Genomic DNA, 14,845 nt, shown 5'->3' with positions numbered 1-14,845 from the left:
ATAAAAATGCCTAATGATGAATTTCTCAGAATATATCCCCATTGCTAAGCAACACATGATTGTATATAAGAACTGACCTGTCCTCAATGGGCTTGTCGATATCTCATCAGCTACAGAATGATACTACATAAAATAAGTAACATGAAGAGGGAAAAATCAATTATATGAAGGTAAAAGAGAAACTAAGGGAGACCAGTCTTTAACTCAAAGGCTAAGGATACTTAAATCTACCCCTCAAGTCTCTGGTGTAAATGATGTCATGAGGAAAATGTTTGGGCTCTGGAAGCTGTGTTTTCTGATGGCAAACTTTTTTTTTTTTTTTTTTTTTGAGACGGAGTCTCGCTCTGTCACCCAGGCTGGAGTGCAGTGGCGTGATCTCAGCTCCCTGCAAGCTCCGCCTCCCAGGTTCATGCCATTCTCCTGCCTCAGCCTCCTGAGTAGCTGGGACTACAGGCGCCCACCACCACACCTGGCTGATTTTTTGTGCTTTTAGTAGAGACGGGGTTTCACCATGTTAGCAAGGATGGTCTCGATCTCCTGACCTCGTGATCCGCCTGCCTTGGCCTCCCAAAGTGCTGGGATTACAGGCGTGAGCCACCGCGCCCGGCCTCTGATGGAAAACTTTAAGATAGGTCTTTCTCTTGGAAATCGCCACACAAGTCAGTTTTGCAATAGTGACATCTTCAATTACCAATCTACAAAAATCCCATTCGTGACCATGTTTTTAGATTACAGGAGTCACTGAAGCCAATTTCTATCTGTCATAGGATTTGGGAAGCTGCCAATGTCACCTAATGAGTCACAGATAATAGGCTACAGAAAGTCATAGCATTTCTCAGCCTAGATTCATAACTACATAAACCCTACCTATCTCATCTTCTTGTTCATGTCTGACAGAGGCCAGCCAACTACCCGAAGCATTTTAGGTTCTTAAACTTAGACACCCATACAAACACACAGTTCATAGAGCTACAACTTTTTCTGCTCTTGTGATAGTCAAAAGATAAACAATGCCGACTGGGCGCGGTGGCTCACGCCTGTAATCCCAGTACTTTGGGAGGCCGAGGCAGGCGGATCACGAGGTCAGGAGATCGAGACCATCCTGGCTAACATGGTGAAACCCCGTCTCTATTAAAAATACAAAAAATTAGCTGGGCGTGGGGGCGGGTGCCTGTAGTCCCAGCTGCTTGGGAGGCTGAGTCAGGAGAATGGTGTGAACCTGGAAGGCAGAGCTTGCAGTGAGCTGAGATCACGCCACTGCACTCCAGCCTGGTTGACAGAGCGAGACTCCGTCTCAAAAAAAAAAAAAAAAAAAGAAAGAAACAAAAAGATAAACAATGCCAATCTCAACTTTTTACCCAGGCCTATTCATGGATAATAGTCAAAGAAATCTAGAACCTGAACAAGTTTATTGACATCAGCATTTTGATCACCCTATTCTTCCCCTCTGCTAAATGTTTCTTACAACCAAGTCCTATGGATGTGGAAGTATGAGGTACCTTTAAGTGTTCAAGGTCAGCCTCTATCTTATGAATGTACTCCATGATCTGGCTCTGTGAATCTGCACAAGAGGAGGGACTCTGGATCTCAAAACAGGAATACTCCATAGCTCCCCAGCGCTGCTGGACCAGAAATTCGGGGGTGAATGGTGAAATTGCCCCATCGGAGTGAGTATTCTGAGGAGAATGTTGCTGCTGGTGGGTGGATTCCACAGCAGGGATGCCTGTCATAGGCTGCAGGGTAAGTGAGGAAGCAACCTCCTCATCTGTGGAACTCTCCTGCACTGGGTCATAGCCATCAAGGATCAAATAGTTTCCTATGGATAGAGACAGAATAGTTTGATAAGACCAGTGCTGCCATTAGAAAACAGAAATAGCATAGTGTGCTGACAACTTCAACTTGAAAAGTTATTAAGAGAGGGAAAAGCCATTAATTCCTGAGTTTAGTTTCAGGTACATCAGAATTTCCTCACTTCAGATGAAAGCTAAACTCTGCAAAATTTCATGGTAATTTCCAAAAAATTTCATTTCAAAAGTTTAAAGCTGGAAACTACAGTGCCTAAATGATCTTGCCACCACTTCCCCTGCCAAACGCCTCTCTTGCCCCATCTCCTGCCATTGTCTCCCTCATCCAGTGTTCGATCACCACAAAAAGCTTGCTCTTTGACACAAAGCCTCTGCCCCACTCTGCTCTCTGCTGGAATAGTATGCTCCCAGGTACCCACCCGGCTTTATTCCCTCATTTCATTGAGGTCTCTGCTCAAATGCTACCTCATCGGAGGTCCTAATCCCTGATCACCCTGTTTGCCTTCATTACTCTCCATCCCCTCAGTCTGACTTATGTTTCTTCCTAATACTTCCTGAAGTCTATTTATTTGTTTACTTATTTACCATCCTTCTTTCCCCTAGCTTCATGAGAAGATGGGATTTTTCTGTGTTTTATTCACTGCTATATCTCCCAGCACCTATGATGAGGTCTGGTACAGAGTAGATTCAGTATTTATCAAATGAAGGAATAAATATTGCACATGTGTGAACACACACACACACACACACACCTGGATACCAATACAACATCCATTTCAAAATACAGGACAGTTAACAATGATCAAAATCAAAATCAAAGTTTAAGTGTGAAAGATACTTGCCTGAGATGCGTAAATTAACATCCTTCTCTTCCTTGTTAACTGCTCCATCACCTTCTGATGGATTCTCATCACTATGTGCTTCACGGGCATCAAAAAAGTGCTCTCCACTGTCATCAAGACCCCCTTCTGGCTCCATGGTAGGCATCTCTGGGGTCATAATCATGTGGTCCATTACTAAAATGTTACTTGCCTGGCTATCCTGGGGTGCCAGTCCCACTGAATCCCGTGGAGCAAAAGATTCAGTTGAAGTCCGTGGACTGTAACACGTTGCAATGTCACCAGTTCCAGTTCTAAAGGGCATATGTCCTTCACCAGAATGATAGGCCTTAATATTTTCAGAGTTCTGGATGACACTGTCTGTCTGCGGCCCCTGAGAGGCTGTTCTGTATCTTGGGAAATGTTGCCAGTCTTCCTGAACGCTCTTCTCAGTCAAACCTAGCTGTTGCACCAGCAACTGCTTCAACAAACCCACTAAACGATTTAGGAAGGAGGGGGAAAAAAAACATATTCACAACTATAACCTCAGGCTGCAAGAATTAAATTAGCTGACTTACCAATGATCTTTAAAAAGTATCTTTTAATGACATATTAAAATGTTAATTATTAATTTCATACAATCATCTTATTTCATACAATCATTTTCCATTTTGAAGATGAAATAAAGCACCATCTTTTAGAGAAGATTTAACGTTAAACTAAACTTGAAAAGATCTAAGCATTCTGAATAGGGAGATACTCCTATTTAGAACTCCTGAATAACCAATATCATGCCTCTATTTTTTCTTCTATATAACTAGAATAATACCCTAAAGGTACTTCTTAAGAATGTTGAAAGGCTGTGTTAAGCTAGACAGAAAAAGCTAAAAAAAAGTTCTGCTTTTTCCAGATCCAGACACTATATGCATATTATTTCCTCTAATTTTATGAGATACATACATTTACCGAAAATAAGAACCAATTTAATTTTGAATGGGCCAAGTGTATGCTATGAGGTCACCCAGACAATGATAGAGTTATTGGGACAATGTTATTCCAACCATCAGAAATTATTAAGACTGTTAATTCAGGAGAAGGTATAAAAAATATTGTAGGTTTTAAATAACCAATTCTCTGCTCTCATCACTAGCTTAATGTCTGTCATGTTTCTTTAGGCAACAGGTTCCACTTAGGTCTCTCATCCTCTGTCCTTCTGCTCTACAATCACTTCCTGAGAGATGCCAGGAAGTCTCATGGCTCTGATGCTCACATCTCTATCTCTTCCTAACCTCTCTCTAAAGTTTCACTCCTAAAACTCTAACTTCCTGCTAGTTACTCACTTTTTAGTGTTTTGTCATTCATTATCTTAATCTTGACATGCTTTAAAACTGAGCCTATAATTCTACCAAATCAAAAGAAAGAAAAAAGAAAGTACAATGGAAGGAGGTGGGGGAAGCAGTGGTAGTCCTTTTCTGACTCTTATTTCTGACTAGATTAATGAAATTATCTCTAAATATTCCCTTTCCTTTGACCTCACATTCAAAGAAGTCAATTATTTTAAGCATTTGATGACTTCTCAGTTTCTTCTTATTCCTTCTGATAACATTCTAGTCCAAACTCTTTTAGTCTCAGGCCAGACTATTATAATAGCTTATTTAGTAAGTACACCATTCCATACCTCTTTCCATTCAAATCCTTCCACCGCTCTCAGCCAGATTAATCTTTTTTCATACCTTTAGTCATACGCTGGTTTAAAAATTTCAAATGGTTCTCCCCAGCCAAAGAAATTGTTCTCAGCCTTTTTCCCACCTCAATACAACTGAGAGATATGCTATCCTCCCATTGTAACAGTGATTCTGAACCAGGCAGGGGGGTGGGGAGCTAACAGAGTGGCATGTGTGTGTGTGTCTGTGGCATGGGCCACTGTAGAGAATACTATAATCTCCACAATAGAACTAGAAGAATAAGTGGAGTTTGATAAATCCACATACTTTAGGGATGGCACATGAGTGCCATACTTAGTAAGTATCTGTAATAAGTTATGAATAAAACTTACAATTTCTTAGTGCATCCAATGCCCACCGTTCTTCTGAGACAGGCAGGTGTGAATCTGGGATTGCGATTTGATAATCTTCTCCAACTTCCTTTAGTGTCCCATCTGTATGTTGTTCCTTTGCAAACTGTCTCTCAGCCACAAACAGATCACGTACCTCTGATTTCCCAGAGGTACTCAGTGAATGAGACTGAGGTTTTGACGATATTAAGGTAGATTCTAATCCCAAATCTCTGTCTGTCCAATGGAATAGAAAAGGTAGACTATATCTAAACAAAGCTTTTAACTTTTAACATGAAGCATTCAGGGAAGAATCAGAAAAAAAAAAAAAAACCCATAAACTACAGAGATCATCTGTTAAGCAAAATACACATCACTCAGAACAGTGTTATACTGACACACAGAAGGCTTAAAGGCAAAGTTTGTTAAACTGAATCTCTGATGTTGGAACCTGCATAAACCAAACAGTATTAAAGTTTCTTTGCATTTTATTTTATTGTATTTCTTTTTTTTTTTTTTTTTTTTTGGTGTTTCGGTCTTGTTGCCCAGGCTGGAGTGCAATGGCACGATCTCGGCTCACCGTAACCTCCGCCTCCTGGGTTCAAGCAATTCTCCCTGCCTCAGCCTCCCAAGTAGCTGGGATTACAGGCACCCACCACCATGCCCGGCTAATTTTTGTATTTTTTAGTAGAGACAGGGTTTTGTCATGTTGGTCAGGTTGGCCTCTAACTCCTGGCCTCAGGTGATATGCCTATCCCGACCTCCCAAAGCACTGGGATTATAGGCATGAGCCACCGCATCCGGCCAGCATTTTAACAGATAATAGAGCACATTCTCCATTGAACTCTTCAGAAGAGTGTACCTGGACTCTGCAAACCAGTGACTGAAATGCCATGCTGCTCCTCTTTTAATTTTGAAGGATCTTCTTCATCATTATCTCCTCTGTAGAGAAAAAAAAAAAAAACAATCTTTTACCTTCCTGAGGTATCTAAACATCATCGCAACAAAACATAATAATTATCCTAGTCTTTTCCAACCCAAAACATAAAATAAGTCCTACTACAATGCAAAGGAACACTCACTCGCCAGGTGTTGACTGTGGTAATGGAATTGGCTTTGTGGATTGCTCCTTCACTGATGCAGCCATCCGACAGATTAGGTCCTGCCAGCTTCAGAAAGTTGGAAAGAAATCCAAAATACAAAAAAGAAACAACAAAAGAAATATCCTTTAAATATACTTAGAAAGCAAAACTAAACAAAAACCAAATCAACCAACAACAACAACAACAACAAAACTCACTCTGCCAGAGAATATCTTTATTTTGGCAACACACTATTAAGGCGAGAGTCCAAAACTATACCTTAAGAAAAATCTATGGACACATTAAAAAAACTTCACTTGACATTTTGCACAATTTTTTCTTTAGGAAATAAACTTTCAGAATAGAATCAAAATAAAAGGCATCAATCTAAAAAAGAACAAGTTCATAGTAGAACGTCTCTAAAAGAGTACTGAGGAAGTGCTTGGTTTCCATACATTATAAAAACAAAGTTAAGTTTATGGAATATTATGCTTGGGATAATGAAAATATTAGCTATAGCAAGGTAGCCATATCTGATACATACACAGTCTTTTCAGAAACTGTCTGTGCCACCAGTTCATAAATCTGAGCGCCATTGTCTGACATGGAAATGACGAATAAAGCTTTGTTATCTGGAAAAAACAATACAAGATTACTCTAATACTATGACCTGGGGAGGCCATGAGGGATGTTTTTAGGGTCTTGAAATAGTCTGCCCCTTAAACTAGATAAAGGTTACATATATTTACTTTAAAATTCATCAAGATGTACACTTAAAATTTGTGCAACTTACCATATTAACATATTTATTGTACTATATTTATTGTACTTCAATAAAACAAAGATTATACGAATTAGCACTAATTCCACAATAATTTACTAGAAACTTTGCTAAAAGCATGTCAAAAATCCAAATTACTGGCCGGGCACGGTGGCTCACACCTGTAATCCCAGTACTTTAGGAGGCCGAGGCAGGTGGACCGCTTTGAGCTCAGGAGTTCGAGACCAGCCTGGGCAGCATGGCGAAACCCTGCCTCTACATAAAACAAAAAAATTAGCCAGGTCATGGTGGTGCATGCCTGTAGTCCCAGCTACTCAGGAGGCTGAGGTTGAAGAATTGCTTGAGCCTGGGATGCGGAGGTTGCAGTGTGCCAAGGTTGTACCACTGCACTCCAGCCTGGGTGAAAGGGTGGGACCCTCGTCTCAAAAGAAAAAAAATAAATAAATCCAAATTACCAGATTAAATGCTATTACTGTTTTGCATTTATTTTGAACTGCACTTTTGCTAAGTTGTTAGTTAATAATATTCAGTGAGTAGTGGAGAAAAGAGGTCACAAATTTATTTTGCCACCATGAAACTAACAAGTTTTAAAAGGGACCCCGTTGTTAATAGAGTTAAAATATAACTTGCCAGTCAAATTTGATTTTTAATCAACACTACATCCATCTCTTCGGTTTTTGATTTTTTTCTCACCAAATCAAAAAACATACCACCCTAAATGAAAGGCTTTTCATTGGGATCTATCAATGATTTGAACATAAAGAACCAAAGTAATAGCATAAAAATTTTCAAATGCAGAAAACTGTTCACAGAATCGAGACACCCTAATGACTTTGGGGTATAAACTCTTAGGTCTCTTTCTAAGCAGTAAATTTCATGTAATTTGCTTAAGAATATAAAAATAGCAAGACTCTATGCCACTTGTGTTATTTAAACAGCACCGAGTATCTTATGCAACTTCACAATGAATCTGGAAATTAGTATCCTTCAGTGGACATACTTGCCTGTTGCCACTTGTCGAACCAACACTGTACTCAACTTAATGACAGGGCTAAACGTGTGTTTGCTATCAGCTGTAGATGCCAGAATCTTACTATGACACCTTAAAACCAGTCTATCATCCTGCTTTTGTAACAATACAAGAATGTCTTCCAGCAGCAATGTGTATAAATCTAGAAATAAAAGTGCAGAAAAAAATGGTAAGTACAGAAATGGAGACGCGTTTGATTAACTTTATAATGATTCAACAGAGGAATTCTATTTCTGTTAAAGCTACAAAATTTTAAAAATTGACTTGTATATTATCTTTTAAAATTTCATTTTCAGTAATTCATTTTTATTGTATTTCACTGAAGTGTCAATCTGTGACCAATAGGAAATAAAAAACAACAAGCTGGGTGTGGTGCTGTGCGTCTATAGTCCCGGCTACTAGGGAGGCTAAGGCAGGAGGATCCCTTAAGCCCAGGAGTTCGAGGCAGCAGTGCACCATGACTGCATCTGTGACTAGCCACTGTGCTCCAGCCTGGGCAACATAGAAAGACCTTGTTTCTGAAAAAACAAAAACGGTTCCTCATCACAGACAGTTTAAGATGTACTGGTCTAAAGAAAGCTTACAAAGCATACAAAGACTCACTAGACTATAAGAATGATGGAAATAGGACTAAATCAGTTCTCCACTACATTCCTAAATGAATATTTAACACATCTTACATATAATGAAATAACACAAGCAGATCTACAAATGTACAAATAACACGAGGTAGCACTGCAAACTGCTGAGAGAATGGTTCTCTCCTCTTCCCTTTGTCATAGGAAACTTTCCTATTCCTTCCCTTTTGCCACTCTCCCCAAAACTAAAAGACAATATGAGACCTACCAATAGTTTTATCTCTATTCACCTTCCAAACCAATGGCCCTTCATGAATCATCTTCCTTTTTGTTAAATCCAAATTCTGGCAAAATAAAGAAAATCATGCACAAATAATTTCCAAGCACTCAGTAACATGATTATCTATATAATACAGTCTCTTTTAAAGAAATTCTTAATATAAAATACACCATTTACATTCAACTATCATTATTGCTATTTGTCAGTTCTTGAAAATGGCACAAAAGCCATATTAAAGTAATCTGCATACAATTTTCTAAAAAGGAAAACGTATCTTGCAGAAGAACATTCAGGAGTACTATCTTCAAACCTTACTCTAAACAGATGATAACAGATTATGAAGATCAAGTTACAAACATTCAGCCACTAGATTCTGAACGTATTCTTTAATTTTCCTATGAATAACTGGATGAGCATGGTACATATGCTTGTCTATAAGAAAGTGGCTTCTGAGTTCCAAGGCTCTAATTTCAAAGAAAGTTCTAACAAATAGTACTCATGAAAAGTCCAGGTACTACTCAGACTTGGTCTAAATATTAACAACTTATTAGTAAGAGAATCATCTTTCAGTATTAGCAGCTCTAGAAAACTCTCATTCTTTGGAAGCTAAGGGGAATAAGCACATTTACGTGCTTGTTGACGAAGTATTAATATATGACATAAAAGTCTATTTTAACAGCCACCAAATAAATCTGCCAAAACCACCACCTAGTGAAATGGTACAAAAACACTTAAAATCCGAAAAAGTTAACACATAAGCCCACATACTAGAAGTGGCAATTAGTAAACATTTTACTATCGTTCCTATAATGGTTCCAACTTTTATGCTTCTGAAGAGCCTCATGAGAAAATAGTATGTTATCTTGTGTTATTAAATGATCTGGAAAGTTACCAAACAGTCCTACCCTTATTTAAACTACAGAACACAGGCTGGGCATAGTGGCTCATGCCTGTAATCCCCGCACTGTGGGAGGCTGAGAAAGGAGCACTTGAGCCCAGGAAATCTGGACCAACCTGACAACACAGCGAGACCTTCTCTTTACAAAACACAGAATTAGCTGGGTATGGTGGCATATACCTATAGTCCTAGCTGCTAGGGAGGCTGAGGTGGGTGGACTGCCTGAGTCCAGGAGGCCAAGGCTGCAGTGAGCCAAGACTGCACCACTGCATTCCAGCCTGGGCAACAGAGCGAGACCCTGTCTGAAACAAACTACAGAACACAATAAAATTAAATTTTATAATAATTAGTGTCCCTTAGTCTCCTGCCAATTGCTGTCATGTAATATTACAGTTTCATGCAAGATATTCCTCTAATGAAAGACTAATTTCATACAGATCAAGCATTTAAAAGGCAGCAAAAAAAATCATAAATACAGATAATCTACGATACAAGAACTCCTTCAGGTGACGTATATTCCCATTGAGATGTTAATTACCTGCCAGGTCTTTAGCAAATTTTATTTTATTTTTTAAATTATGATTAGACCATCTCTCACCCTGAGCTCTTCAACATTTGGGTACTCTGACAACTTCAGGCTGGAGGTATCAAGGCGACGCTGATAATCTTCTAGGCGCTGAAAATTAGGCAGGGTGGAACCAAGGTTAGTGCTTTGGTCATTAATGACCTCTCTATTTCTGAATCCAACTTGGCATTTAAAATCTCCATTTTGGCCAGGCGTGGTGGCTCACACCTGTAATCTCAGCACTTTGGGAGGCTGAGGCAGGTGGATCAAGAGGTTAGGAGATCAAGACCATCCTGGCTAACACAGTGAAACCCCGTCTCTACTAAAAATACAAAAAATTAGCCGGGCATGGTGGCGGGCACCTGTGGTCCCAGCTACTTGGGAGGCTGAGGCAGGGGAATGGTGCAAACCTGGGAGGCGGAGCTTGCAGTGAGCCGAGATCACGCCACTGCATTACAGCCTGGGCGACACAGCAAGACTCCATCTCAAAAAAAAAAAAAATCTCCATTTTACTCAGCTCTTTGCAATGCTAGACAGGACTGAAAACTCACTCTCTTCCCGTGGCTTTGGTGATAATATACTCTCCTAGTTTTCCTCCTACCTCTTTGACTTTTCTTTCTCAATCTTCTTTTCAAAGTCATTGGTCTCTTATTAGCTTACATTTATTTTCTGAATATGTAAATCATGCACACAGTACAAAATTCAGATGGCTATATAAGGCAAAAAATAAAAAGTCTCCCTCTAACCTTGTCCTATTGCCCCACCCCCCTCAATTTTCCCTAAAGAAGCAATCACTAATATCCATTTCTTGGGTAGCTTTTGAGAAAAATTCTATGCAAACAGATATGTATTTATTTATATATGTATATATAAGTATGCTTGTCTTTGTGCATGTTGTGTGTATATGTCCTTTTTTAAAACAAGATATGGTAGCATAATATATTCATATATGCATTCCTTTGGTATTCCTATATGTATTCCTCATTGAAATGGTAGAATACATTCATATACGTATTCCCACACGTGTGTGTGTGTGTGTGTGTGTGTGTGTGTGTGTGTGTGTGTGTGGTGTATGACTTATATCTTGGGGACTGTTCCACATTAGCACATAGAGAGAGTTATTTCATTTTTTTAAAAATGACTACAGGATGTAAAACTCTCTAAATAAACTATAATTTATTTCATTACGCCTTACTGATGGGCATTTAAGTTACTTCAACTCTTCTGTAACAAACAATACTGTAATAAAGTGGACTTAAATATATGTCTTTGTACATCCGTGTAGGATATCTGTAGGATAAATTTCCAGAACTGTTGGATCAAAGGGTATGTACATTCCCCCTCAAAATCATTTCCAAATACATGGAAAAGTCTGAGTGAGCATAGTGAACACCTATATATTACCGTCTATATTCTACAATTAACATTTGCTCTATTTGTTTTATCATATATCTATTTATTCATCCCTCTATCCATCAGTCCATCTTATTTTTTGGATGCATTTCAAAATAAATTACAGACATAAGTACACTTTACCTCTAAACATTTAAACAGCCATACAGTTCTTTTTAAAAAAGTAAAATTTGCATACAGTAGAGCACACATTTCAAGTGTGTGTTCCATGAATTTTGACAAGTGCTTACACATTTGTGTAACCGAAACTTCTATCACGATAGAAAATTTTACCATCACCCCAGAAAGTTTCCTCATACTTCTTCCCAGTTAATTTCTACCTCCTCATCCCCAATGGCAACCAGTTTTCTGGTTTTTTCCTACCATAGAATAGTTTGGTCTCTCTTAGAAGTTCATATAAATGGAATCATAGGTATGTACTCTTTTGCATCTGTTTTTTTTTCCACTCAGCATGTTTGTGAGATTCATCCATGTTGTGTGCCTTAGTGGTACATTCCTTTCTTATCACTCAGGGCATTCTATTTTATAACTATACCACAGTTGGTTTATCCATTCTGTTGATAAATTCTTGGGCTGTTTCTAGCTTTTCGCTATTATGAATAAAGTTGCTATAAGCATTCTGGTCTAAGTCTGTTTGTGGGTATATCTTTATCTTCAGATAAAGATATATTTTATTATTCAGAAAATCTAGGTCCATTTGCTTATGATTGGTGTTCCTACTAAAGTTAGTTAGTTAATTTGTTATGTGCCATTCCCGGCAGGCACAATGGATAAACCAGCCTGAGTATGCCAGCTCATCTATACCAGGGGTCTGCAAGGTTTTTAGTAAAATGTCAGTTAGGCTTTGCAGGCCATATAATCTCTCTCTCAGTTATTCAGCTCCACTGTTTTGGAACAAAAGTAGCCACAGATAATACATAAATGAACAGGCTCTGTGTAGTAAAGAACTCTAATATGGTTCATTTCTCTTGAGCAAATCACTAGGAACAGAACTGCTGAGTCAAAAGGTAGATATAAGGGTACCTAGAGAGTTTTAATTTAGATAAATATTGCTACATAACCCTCTGGGGTTTTATCATTTTACACTCTGAACAGCACAGCTGAAAGTACTAGTTTTTCTACAGCCTCACCAAGAGAGTTGTAATCCTACTCAGCTCCTAAGAAACTACATCCGTGTTCATGGATTCAATCAGCCCCTGTATGCTCACAATCTTGAATTTTTATCTTCAACATGGTCCTCTTAGAGGTGGACCCATACAGCCAACTGCTTACTGTGTATGTCTACCTGATATCCCAGAGTGACCTCATCATCTTCCCCACAAACGTGGGGCTTCTCCACTCATCCTGTCCATCCAAATATGCAATCCAGAAACCTGGGGGTTTATTCTTGACATCACTTTTCCTTCAAATCCTTCTTCAAATCAGTCATCAAGTCCTGTCAATTTTACCTTCTAAATACTTCTCCAACTTCTCTAAGCTGCCATCATCTATCCTAGATTGCTGCAAGAGGTTAATAAATGGGCTCTTTCATCCACCACCCTTCTTCAACTCATTCTCCATAGAGCAGTAGGGGTGATACTTATATAATGAAAATCTGAACACTATATTCTTACTTGTCTATGCTGAATTCCTACTGCTCTTAAGAAGAAAAATCAAAATCTTTAACCTGATCTCTAGGGCCTTTATGAGTTGGCCTTGGTCTACTTTACCTCATTTTATGCCACTCTGACTTTGCTTTTTAGGCATGATCCACACTCATGTAAATTTTCAATTCTTCCAACAGACCATGCTTTCTTTTTCCGTCAGGACTTTGGTATATATTGCCTCTACCTCTAGGGTTGCACCCTTCACATTGTTGTGGTTCACTTCCACTCATCCTTCAGAGCTGGGCTCAAGTGTCAATTCCTCAAGAAAATTTTCTCTAATAGGCACCACCTAACATCCCCAAACTAAGCTAGGCCCCATAGTTATATATCGTAGCAGCTTGAAATTATCCTTGATAGTAGCTATCACAACTGATACAAAATATTTGCACTATAATCCTGTTAAATGCCTTTCTATCCTCCTAGCAAACAAGCTCAGTGTGGGCAGATATTGCACTCATTTTCTCAACTACTCTGTACCCTATGCCCAGCATACAGTAGATGTTCTATAAATATCTGCTGAATGAAGAGATAAATGAAAGAGCAAACAAGCAGCTTGAGGTGTTCCAAAAAGTCAAATACAACTCCGATATTCTATCACAGATTGATCTTGACCTGCCTACTATACGAACAGTAAACAAATGTTCTCCCTGTCCATTAGGTAATGATAGTTTTAACAACTATTTCACAGATTCCAGGTAATATTAATTTAATGTTCTCCCAATGTCATCCTGTACCTTCGTTTTCCTTTTTTACCTGCTTGTTTTCTGCCTCCTTGACGGCCTGATTTACATAATTTAAGATCTGACGACAGTGATCTGCAGCTTTCTTCACCTTCTCCCTTTCTGTTGGCCATTCTAAATATGGGAAAGAAATCCAAAATGTAAAAGAACTGAGCAAAAAACCATAAAATATATGTAAATGAGATTTCATTTCATTTCAATACTTTTAAGAGCATATTAAGACCTTGAAGATTTTTGTACCAGCTTAAAGCCTCTGTCAGAGTCTCAATTCAAGCAGTCTTTGGACAGGTAAAACTTCTTATAATAGGACTTTAAAACATAAATTCTAATCTTTAAAAAGAAATCACAGTACAGAACCTGAAATCCAAGAAGAGATGCTTTACATGAAGTACCAGGACCACTATACTATACACTCCAGAAGGGCAGGTCTCATTTACTTTGTAAACAATATAAATGGAAATCCCTTCTCCCCTTAGAATTTCACAGTGCATAGCCTTCATAATTATGTCCAGTGAACTTGTTAAACAAAATTTTTTAATAACACAATTCAAAATAATTCCAAAACAAGTTTCTTTGAATTTGAGATTATATTTAAAGAAAGAAAATAGATTACATTAAAAGAAGATGAAATTTATCAAAACGTATTGAGGCAGCAAGGCAAGGTGGCTCATGCCTGTAATCCTAGCACTTTGGGAGGCCAAGGCAGGCGGACTGCCTGAGGTCAGGAGTTCAAGACCAGTCTGGCCAATATGGTGAAACCTTGTTTCTACTAAAAATACAAAAAAATTAGCCAGGTGTGGTGGCGTGCGCCTGTAATCCCAGCTACTCGGGAGGCTGAGGCAGGGGAATTGCTTGAACCCGGGAGGTGGAGGTTGCAGTGAGCAGAGATTGTGCCACTTCACTCCAGCCTGGGCGACAGAGCGAGACTCCGTCTCAAAAAAACAAAACAAAACAAAACAAAACAAGACAAAACGTATTGAGGCTATGTCATGTCTATAATACAAAGAAGACCAAAATCAGAACATTCAAAATTATAATCCTCCAAACCACAGTCTAACTACACTGAGCAGATATATTAAAGTGTAAAAATTAATATGTATGAGTGTAAACCACTTTTGTTACCAGGTACCATAATTTAAAATTTCCTGCTTATGCA

General features: G+C 38.7%; 1 protein-coding gene across 8 annotated transcripts in view; it reads right to left on the bottom strand.

The window, feature by feature from the left end:
- Positions 1 to 14,845, bottom strand: part of ARHGEF12 (Rho guanine nucleotide exchange factor 12) — a 152,754-nt gene that overhangs the window by 5,930 nt on the left and 131,979 nt on the right. For all 8 annotated transcript variants that reach the window (XM_016922157.4, XM_016922155.4, XM_016922158.4 and 5 more), the window contains 10 exons: positions 13,703 to 13,803; positions 9,924 to 10,001; positions 8,416 to 8,491; positions 7,544 to 7,711; positions 6,303 to 6,390; positions 5,759 to 5,845; positions 5,539 to 5,618; positions 4,680 to 4,913; positions 2,648 to 3,118; positions 1,500 to 1,816 (listed from right to left, as the gene is read on the bottom strand). In XM_016922157.4, the coding sequence (XP_016777646.1) occupies positions 1,500 to 1,816; positions 2,648 to 3,118; positions 4,680 to 4,913; positions 5,539 to 5,618; positions 5,759 to 5,845; positions 6,303 to 6,390; positions 7,544 to 7,711; positions 8,416 to 8,491; positions 9,924 to 10,001; positions 13,703 to 13,803 (1,700 nt within the window). The remainder of the gene's footprint in view (positions 1 to 1,499; positions 1,817 to 2,647; positions 3,119 to 4,679; positions 4,914 to 5,538; positions 5,619 to 5,758; positions 5,846 to 6,302; positions 6,391 to 7,543; positions 7,712 to 8,415; positions 8,492 to 9,923; positions 10,002 to 13,702; positions 13,804 to 14,845) is intronic.

This window comes from Pan troglodytes, chromosome 9 (assembly GCF_028858775.2).
Source record: "Pan troglodytes isolate AG18354 chromosome 9, NHGRI_mPanTro3-v2.0_pri, whole genome shotgun sequence".
In the NCBI taxonomy this organism is placed as follows: Eukaryota; Metazoa; Chordata; class Mammalia; order Primates; family Hominidae; genus Pan; species Pan troglodytes.
The sequence above is the reverse complement of the archived record's forward strand: the minus strand, read 5'-3'. Positions and strand labels throughout refer to the sequence as shown.